The sequence below is a fragment of the Astyanax mexicanus genome, chromosome 20 (genome assembly GCF_023375975.1).
Source record: "Astyanax mexicanus isolate ESR-SI-001 chromosome 20, AstMex3_surface, whole genome shotgun sequence".
NCBI lineage: Eukaryota > Metazoa > Chordata > Actinopteri > Characiformes > Acestrorhamphidae > Astyanax > Astyanax mexicanus.
Window position 1 is genome coordinate 16,475,688 of NC_064427.1, and position 10,638 is coordinate 16,486,325.

Here is a 10,638-nt window from a genome sequence, read left to right on the forward strand (position 1 = left end):
GAGAGCTGGAGGAAATTGGCCTCGGCCTGAAGGGACCAAACCTCCAACCCCAAAGGTCCATGACACTACACAGCCTCGGTCTGGTTTCTACACACACACACACACACACAGCTCCGCAAAGGCTGGGTTAAGTCAGGCTTCTGGCAGGGCAGACCAGACATGAAAAATTGCACCTTTACAATAAACGTAAAGAAGTGTGGGGGAGTATATATGTGAAAGAAGCTTTTTTTTTTTTACTGGGGGGAGGGATGATGTTGCTTGCAAGTTTCTTGCTTCTCCAATGAATGAGTAACTACAGCATCAATAGCACACAGCTAATTAGCACTATCATTTATCTTTATCATTAAGAAAAATAATAAAACAGGGTTCCTGTGAGTACTTAAAAAGTCTTAAATTGCTTAAATTGTCTTAAATCTACTGAAAATCTTGCTGTAGGTGTTACATTTTTGGATGGTGCATTTAATGCAGGTGGGAAAACAGTGGCCTATTGTAAACATCTAAACCGGTGAGAGAAGAGTAACGGAGAGCTAGCAAACATTAGTGGAGAGTTAGCTAACATTAGTGGTGTGCTAGCTAACATACTAACTTTAGTGGCGAGCTTTCTAACATACTAACTTTAGCGGCGAGCTAGCTAACATGCTAACTTTAGCAGCAAGCTAGCTAACATGCTAACTTTAGCGGCAAGCTAGCTAATATGCTAACTTTAGCGGCAAGCTAGCTAACATACTAACTTTTGCTACCTAAATCAAGGTTAGCAGAAAGCTAGCTAACATTACCAGGGATAGAACTATGGTTAGCAGAAAGCTAGCTGACATTAGCGACGAGTTAGATAACATACTAACGTTACCAGGGCAAGAACTAAAGAAATGATTTCTACATTTTATGGGTATTAAATTATATTTATTAAAGTCTTAAGAAGGGGGAGGGGGCAGTATGGGGGGAGTATATATGTGAAAGAAGCTTTTTTTATTTTATTTTTTTTACTGGGGTGGGGTGGGGGGGGGGGGGTGATGTTTCTCCAGTGAATAAGTAACTACAGCATCAGTAGCACAGTTGATTGGCACAATCATTTATTTAAGAAAATCATAAAACAGGGTTCCTGCGGGTCCTTAAAAAGTCTTAAATTGTCTTGCTGTAAATTTGCTGTAGTTGTTACATTTTTAGATGATGCATTTAATGCAGGTGGGAAAGCACAGTGGCACGAGTTAGTTAACTTATTACTAAAGTTACCTGGTAGAAATTATGAATACATTTTTGGGTCTTAAATTATATTTATTGAGGTCTTAAAAAGCATTAAAGTTGACATTTAAAATGGTGCAAGAACCCTGTAATACAAGAGAAAAGAGACTAAATAAAAATAAATAGGGGGGTATGGGGGAGTATATATGTAAAATAAGCTATTTTTACTTGGGGGGGGGCTTTTGCTTCTCCAATGAATGAGTAATTGCAGCATCTGTAGCACACAGTTGATTAGCGCTATCATATCTTTACTTAATTAAGAAAAGAATAAAACAGGGTTCCTGCGGGTCCTTAAAAAGTCTTAAATAATTAATCTGGGTAATTAAGGTCTTAAATTGTCTTAAATTCACTGTAAATGTGCTGTATGTATTACATTTTTTTTTTAGATGTAGGTGTGTTTAATGAAGGTGGGAAATCTAACCCGGGGAGAGAACTAAGAGTAACGGAGAGCTAGCTAACATTAACTTTTGCTAGTTAACATTACCAGGGACAGAACTAAAGTTAGCAGAAAGCTAGCTGACATTAGCGACAAGTTAATTAACATATTAACGTTACCTGGAAGAGAACTAAAGAAATTATGACTACTTAATTGGGTCTTAAATTGTACTCATTGAGGTCTTAAAAAGCATTAAATTTTACTGGTGCAAGAACCCTGTAAAACAAGAGAAAAGGGACTAAATGGAATATAATCAAGAGGAAGATGGATGATCACAAGCCATCAAACCAAAGTGAACTGTTTGAAATTTTGCACCAGGAATAAAGCAGCATAGTTATCCAAAAGCAGTGTGTAAGACTGGTGGAGGAGAACATTATGCAAGGACGCATTAAAAAAAATGTAATTAAAAACCATTATTCCACCAAATATTAATTTCGGAACTCTTAAAACTTTATGAATATAAACTTGTTTTCTTTGCATTATTTGAGGTCTGAAAGCTCTGCGTCTTTTTTGTTATTTAAGCTATTTCTTATTATCTGCAAATAAATGCTCTAAACGACAATATTTTTATTTGGAATTTGGGAGAAATGTTGTTCGTAGTTTATAGGATAAAACAACAATGTTCATTTTACTCAAATATAAACCTATAAATAGCAAAATCAGAGAAACTGATTCAGAAACTGAAGTGCTCTCTTTTTTCTCTCACTTTTTCCAGAGATGTATATTTATTTACCTCCAAAGCTTCTTTGCTAAGACATAAAACAAGGGCAGAGGAGCGGTTTAAATTAAATCCATTTATTTCACAACACATCAATAAGAGTGAAAGGTTTCTACACATAGGGATAGCAGAGCAGTGCTGCAAGTGAAGCACTAACTCTGCTAATGTCTGATGAGCTCTGGAAATGTCTGATTTGGGATCAGCGGCAGGTGGAGTCGGCTTTAAGGAGCTGATGAAAGTCCCTTTTCACCAGTTCCAGAAAAACAAGCGGCTGCCGTACTTGGCGGGCTCCAGCTTGCCATCAATGACTGGGTTGGGCTCTGGTCTAGGTCTTGAGTGGTAGGGGTTCTCAGGAAGAGGCCGAGAGGTAGCCACTTTGGTTACCTGAGAGAAGAAAAAAAGAATGGAGGTCAATGGCAAAATAAGTTTTGTTAAGTTACAAATTGTGCAAAAGAAATGGGTTGACATAAGATGATTTAAAATATCTTCCCATCAATATTTAAATATTTTCCCACAAAACCTTAGAGCACTTCATGCTTCCCACTGCTGATGACAACTTTAATGGAGATGCTGGTTTCATTTTCCAGCAGGACTTGGCACACTGCCCACATTTTCACATTTTGAACTGAACTATTGAAATAAAGTAACTCTTCATTTATCGTTACAGGCCTAATTAAGAATGGACACCACTTCAATGTTGTCTGTTAACTGTAGAAAGACAATTTACTGAATGTTTTTACATTTACTTAACAATATGTAGCAGCATAAATGTGTTCAGTAATATATGATTTATTTGTTTAATTTAACCTCACAGCACAAAATCACATGACAGCAGTATGTAAATAGGTTATAAAGTGTTATCAGTTTATGGCTTGACTATACCTATATAAGTTGTGAGGTGATATCTTGTGATATCTGGCCATATCAGACAGGGCTTTTAACAATCTTAAATCCACAGTGGCAGGTTTTTACCGAAAAACACATCAAAAACGGCATTACAACCCAAAGTGCCTAGCAGTGCAGAGGGTAGTAATGATCGTGACCGGCGGTGTCTGGCTAGTACTGTCCAGTGCAGCCTTCTTTGCAAACTTCCACTGAACATGATACTTCCTGTCCCATGACTTTCAGCATGTCATGTAATTTCAATTCTGTAGTATCCACACATTTTTTTTTTTATCTTTTACTGGAACAATCCATAAACATAAGAAATATGAAATATGAAACAGTGTCTCACCTTGGACAGGTCCCCCAGACCAGGTCTCTCCCATCCCAGCTTCTCCAGAACACAGTTATCAAACTCCTTCTGCTGCTTACGGCACTGTCGCAGCTCAGCCAGGTTAGAGTAGTCCAGGCAGGTCCAGTAATCGGTGAAGGACTCGGCACAGTTCCCCTTAATCTGCCTACGAGAAGAATAATGCAGCGTATCAGTGTATTAGTGGATGATATTTAGATTTTAGTAAATAAGAACTAACCAAACTCAACTGAATTCCTTTCACTGCTAACCATAAACATCAGTGAGACCTGAGAGCCCATGTCCCTGTTTAACAACCAGTTCCCCGCTTTACTGGTTGTACCAATGCATACCAGCAACGTCTTGCAGGACCTGCCTGATGTTTTGAGATGTTCTGACAGTCAGGGTTTTGTAAAAGTTAGTTTTGGCTGCACACTGCAGTTCAGTTACTGCACTGAAGAATGCTGCATCTCCCTGTTCTTCACACTGATTGGTTTGCAGAATGTTGTCAGTTCATCGAATTATCTATCCAGGTGTTGTGCCAAATTCTGCCTCCCTACCAGAATTTAACTTTTGGGTGTAGGGGATGAGTCACTCTTAAGAATAAGGGTTAATCTACAGTTACAGAAGATAGGGGAATCACCAACGTAACCTGCTGAACCCATACTGCTGTGTGATGCTTGTGCACATGAACAGGAGTCAGATTTAGGTACCAAACCAGTTCTTTTTTTCTTTTTTCTTCTTCTATTGTTTAATTATATCATGCCTCAAATCACTATTGTGAAATCACTATTTTGACCATCAAGGAAAGTGCTTTCAAACTGCAAACAAACCTGGACCATGGTTCACTAGATCTAATTTTGGTACTTTGCTCTGAACTGTGGCTTGCAGCAACTTTTCCACTAGCTATTTTGAGTTTAAAAGTTAAGTTTAAAAGTCTGAACCAATTAAGGCAGATGTGAAATAGATAGATAGATAGATAGATAGATAGATAGATAGATAGATAGATAGATAGATAGAGAGACAGATGAGTAGGTTAATAGACAGATAAACAGATGAATCGATAGACAGTAGTATATCAATAGACAAACAGATGAGTAGATTGATAGACAGACGAGTAGATCGATAGACAAATAAGTAGTTCGATATACAGATGAGTAGATCGATAGAGATGATTAGATCCATAGACAGATGAATAGGTTTGACAGACAGATAATTAGATTAAAAGACAGATAGATAGATAGATAGATAGATAGATAGATAGATAGATAGATAGATAGATAGATAGATAGATAGATAGATAGATAGATAGATAGATAGATAGATAGATAGATAGATAGATAGATAGATTAATGGACAGACAGTCTCGTGGAGGTCTGTAGCTCTCAGTGTGTAAATCCTGCTGAATGTTCACTCTGCAGATAAATCAGTTTACTCCAGCCTCCTCGCCGTGCGCTCAGGAGATCTGCGGACGTCCAGCAGAGCTGCCCAGAAGCTGCTTTCTATTTTAATGACAGACAGCAGTCAGAGCGCAGAGGCGTCAGCGTGTTATTAGAGCCCAGTGTCTGCCATTACCCAGACTGAAACCAACCAGACCACTTCCTACACATAATCCAGCAGAACAGCTCTCTACAGCCGACTCAGGATATGAGCAGAGCAACCAGACCCTGGAGGGTCAACACATAATTACCAGATTTACTCATGCATCATGATAATGTCACATCGGCACAGCCGAGAGCCACGTGGGCTAAAAACAGAGACTTTGCTAAAGAAAATGGTCTCAAATGTCAATTATTTAAAAAAAAGAAAGGGTGTAACGTGGAGGGTACAAACTGCTGTTTGTACACGTCTATTACAAACAAAATAAAATAAATAATACACTTTTATTTTTTTTAACCAATGATAATTGTCCATGAGCAAAAACAATGGTTAGAAATAAAGTGCGAATTTTTCCAACAATAGTTTCACTTTTTTACACCCTATTTTTCAGACTACAAGGCGCACTTAAAATCCTTTTCCTATAAATCGTCAGTGCACCTTATGTATACATTTTTATTATTCAGGTATTAAGGAGCAGTAAAGCCGTTTTACCGTGTTTAAAGGGCGAATTTTCAGTGAAGTTTCTCCAGCACTAAGGCTGGAGCAGAAGTATTAACATGAGCTGTTAACCACGCTAAGCACTAGCTCTTTCGCCATCCAGAGGTGAGTATTATCGACCTGTAGCCTGCTGCTAACCCTGGCTAGCACTGCTGGAGCAGTATTAGCATTAGCAGCTAAACATGCTAAGCGCTAGCTTTTTGTCATCTAGAGATGAGCTTTATTGGCCTGTAGCCTGCTGCTAACCCTGGCTAGCACTGCTGGAGCAGCTTTAACATTAGCTACTAACTGTGCTAAGTGGTAGCTCTTTTGCTGTTCAGGAGGTGAGCATTATCGGACTGTAGTCTGCTGCTAACCGCGGCTAGCACTGCTGGAAAAGTATTAGCATTAGCTGCTTTCTGCGCTAAGAGCTAGCTCTTTCGTCGTTCAGAGGTAAGTATATCACACTGTAGTCTGCGCGTTTGCTGTGTTAAAACAAGCTAGATGTGATGAATCGCTAGCTATTATAGCCCTAAATGACTGGAAAACTCAGGGTTCTGACAGTGTAGCACTGTTGGGCGGCATTAGCAGCTAATCGCTAGTGGTTAATGGAAATTTGGAAATCTAAGCTTACTGTAAATAAACATAAGTGCTTCAGTCACCCAAATAAACAGTTTTCAGGAGAGAATTCTGTGTAGATTAACATCCAGCACTCAATTAACTTTAAAATATATATATATTTTTTTAAGAATTTAAGTTTTGTTTACTTAACTTAGCTTTACAATTCTCACCACCCAGCAGCTAAATTAGAGGGGAAACATGGCAACAGCCCTGTTCCTTACTAGTGTCACATAATGCACCTTATAATCCAAAATCTAAAAGTTTTGTTCCGCAAACAATGAGATCCGTACTGACCTTCCACTCCACAATAGATGAAAAAGAAAAGCAAGAACTTGTCTGAAAAACAACGTTAACACCAAAACTGCAGCTGGTAACTTAGGTTTTTCCTCTCTAATTCCTATTAGCTACTAAACTGTACATTCTGTCTAATAAACTGGTTTTAAAATAAAGGTCATTCTACATTTAGAAGTCCAAAACGAAAGAACACAAATGCTATGGCCATAAACACAAACTCTGGACCTAATCTGAGCCCAATTTTTAACCAAGCGTGACCCGATTTATAAACTGTTTATTTAAACCTGAAATATCCAGCAATATTTACATACTTCCACTGCCTACCAACGTTCGCCATGCACTGTGAGAGCGCGGATAAATCCAGATGCCTGTTCAGTTACGCAGCCCAAAGTTCAGAGTTTTGAACCCAGTTCAGAGTTTAGGCCAAACCAAAACAATCTCACGACCTTCACTTGCCAGCTTCTTACTCTACGTAAACAGCGGGAAATTAAAGCCCTTAAAATGTGCCAAAATTAAACAAACAATTCAAAACAGAATAAAAGGCAATAAAATACAGAGTTCTAGAAATAGAAATCCTTCTACAAAGGCATACAAACTTACTTGTGTTAGGTTCCAACTGCTTAGGTCACATACAGTAATGCACAGTAGTGCACACATACCTTTGCATATTGAAAGTTAGGTAGATGGAATCATATTTTTTCCATTTATGTGCATTTTCACGACAGAAGATATTATGCAAACTTTATTTCCTTAATTTAGCTAAACAAATAAAATTTGCTTAAAGAAGCAGAGTAAAGATTTGCAACACTACTAACTGGATACACCTGTCAAGGCGTGCATCTTTCAGCCATTACAGTGAGTAGCTATTAGCACAGCAACACTGCAGAGCTAAAGAATAGTGCAGACCACATTAAACTATAACCAACTGGGCAGCAGCAACAGTCATAAAGCTAAAGATTTTAGGTTATGTTTCCACCTTATGAATATGGTTGATTTTGATGTTTGGGTTGGAAGAATGTCTGTATAAGTTGATACAGACATTCACATGCATTCACATTCACCCATACACTGGGTACTGTTCAGTAAGTTTGTTGGTTACCATGCAAAAACCAAGACAGAGGCCAAAATCAGGTCAATTCCAAACCCACCAAACTGTTGGAGTGCAGTCTTGATTCATATTTATAACATTACAAAAGTTACATAAACGTCAGCGACTAGAAAAAAATCGAGTCAAAGCTACTAAATGAAAACTGATTATGTAACATCAAGAGAATATGGTGTTGTTGATGCTGGAGAGCAGCTCATCGCCACTTTTTAAGGAGCAAATTATTGCAAGGCTTAAAGCTAACGCTAGCATTTACCAGATTTTCCCTTCACTGTCTGGACTACCCGGTCAAACTTGGTGAAGTTAGTGAGGGAAAGGCTAAAAGCTAACAATCTGCAACTTCATCAGCTTACTAACAGCATTGAGAATTCGGTTGAAAGCACACAAACAAAGGGGTTAGCAACACTATTTTTTCTTCTGTTGGTATAAAAAAATTGAATAGTATATTGGATCTATGAGCTAATAAAAGCAAAACAATTTTTTTTTTATGAAAACAAATGGATTAGGGGTGGGCAAGATCACAATATTTCATGGTATTTTTGCGATAACAGTACTCATACACTAAATTAAATGTCAAGAATACACTACTGCAACAAAATGAAAATTACATTTTATTATTGCATACAATATAATATTGCACAACCCTAACTGAGATATTAAAAAATACAAGAATTTATTCAGATTTGTAACAAAAGTCAATGATCCAGAATATCATGATACTAATAATAATGCACTCCAAATATCTCCATATATCCAGGATTAAAGTAAAATAAATGATACTGGACAGATATAATCTGTCTCTAGTAGATATATAATGGGAAATGAGAACAGTGTGAAACAGTAAAAAAGTAAAAAAAATAAATAAATAAAATAAAATTGATAATTAAGGGTGGGTGATATGGCACCATATTTCAGGGTATAATATCGTTCACCATATTCAAAAATGTTGGTGAAAAATTTGGAATTAATTCCAGGTGTAGGCAGGTGTGAGTACCTGAAGAAGTTAAGTGCACACTCGTTGACCTTCCTCCCTTCATTCAGACACTTCCTCGGGTCCTTCTCCTCCCATCTGCACAGCATGAACTCCTTGTTGGCCTTGTCACACTGTGATCCAAAGTGATGTGCAGCTGCTTTCAGTACCGCAGATGATACATTTATCTGTACAGAGAACAGAAAAACAGGTGTTAAGAAAAAAGTATTGTATAATAGAAACTCAACTGTAGTCTGAAATGTCGTATAGCAGCTTCAATCTTAAAAGTTCACATTTCCTGTAGAGTTTTTGTGTTTGCCAAAATAGAACGAGCTGAATTATCATTATATAGATTTAATGCACATATATATTGAACATGATATAAAAAGTCTTCTAATAGAGAAAAACATGTAGGTATATTGTTCCTGTAAGGAAAACATCTTTAACTTGGCTTTTAATGAAAGCCAATGCAAAAAGGTTTATTCTGAAACATTTCTATAGCTTTATTGATCATAAAATCTGTTCAAACAGAAAAACAGAGGCCAGACTATTTATTAGAAATATTTTAGCACACCTTATTTCTAAAGAGTGGTAAATATATTACCATTACTATGGGGTTCTTATTTTTGCTATAATAATAACAACACCAAAACCACCTTTGTGTGTATATTCATGTATGCATGATCAAGCTAATTATAAAGTTAATTAAAAATCGGTGAACAACTTAAAGGAATAAACTGCTATGAGTGATTCATTTAGGAAAGTGTCGATTAGTGGGCCACAGTAAAATAATACACAATATATTAAAAACATCAAAAAAGACAATATAATAATACAGTGCCCCAACAGTGTCAAAGGTACTTTTTTAGACTTTATTTTTCAGTAACGGTAGAGAAAAATATGCATAATTAGAAAATTCAAAATTCATCTATCAGAAGTCATCTAAATGACTCTTATAACTGTATTTGAGTTACCTGTATCATAGCTTTATGGTATAACTTGATCATTAACTACTTAATTACAAACATATCAGCTTAAATGCATAAATGACGAGGGCATACACGTCCTAAAACACTGATTAATGCCTATAAAAACATTAGGAATGCTAATTACCTTTACAGAACTCGTGAACTTTACCGTATTACGTTTATTGTTAGCTAGTGTCAGTTATTATAAATTTTACAGTTTCATGGAGAAATGACAATGGCATTCACGTCCTAAAATACTGATTAACCTGCATAAAAACATAAAGAATGCTGATCTGTTGTACAGAAACTCGTAAATTGTAACGTTAACTTACTGTATTTAGTGTATTATTAGCTAGTGCTTGTTAGCTATTATGAATATTACAGTTTAATGTAGAAAGGACAAGGCATAGACGTCCTAAAATACTGATTATCTTCATAAAACATTAAGACTGCTGATTAGTTTTACAGAAACTGTATTTAGTGAATTGTGTTTACCGTATTATTATCTAGTGTCTGTTAGTTAGCCACCTAGCAGCTAACAGACAGGGAGAAACAACATTAAAACACAGTGTTTAGCTCAATATCAAGCACAGAAATGAAGCACATACATAAATAAAGCTGTATTTAGTGCAGTCAGATGGTCAGACTGAGCTGCTGCTGCTGATTTACTGTGATTTTAATCAGATTTTCAGGGTTTATTACTAAAGACTGGTCTAAATCTCACAGCTTTCCTCAGCTCTCATTCACTTCAGCGACTTTTTTCACCATTAAAAACACTTTTTACACTCATACCTCATCCACATTCAGCTCCGACTTAGTCGGAATCTCCACCACATCGGGCATGGCGGCTCAAAAACTCGTATCCCCTCCGAATTTCACACTTTTATTCCACTCAGCTCAAGGTCCCGCAGTCCGCCGAGGGAAGGTCAGCACACTGCGCATGCGCCACGGCTCCCTGTCGCTCTAACAGTGACGCAGAC

At 37.1% G+C, this 10,638-nt stretch overlaps 1 protein-coding gene across 1 annotated transcript; it reads right to left on the minus strand.

Moving 5' to 3' along the window:
- Positions 1-2,454: 2,454 nt before the first annotated feature.
- ndufa8 (NADH:ubiquinone oxidoreductase subunit A8) lies at positions 2,455-10,638 on the minus strand. The gene is made up of 4 exons (XM_007229925.4): positions 10,451-10,638; positions 8,715-8,878; positions 3,628-3,793; positions 2,455-2,777 (listed from the first exon to the last, which is right to left on the minus strand). The coding sequence occupies exons 1-4, from the start codon at positions 10,499-10,501 to the stop codon at positions 2,640-2,642; spliced, it is 519 nt and encodes a 172-aa protein (XP_007229987.2). The 5' UTR covers positions 10,502-10,638; the 3' UTR covers positions 2,455-2,639.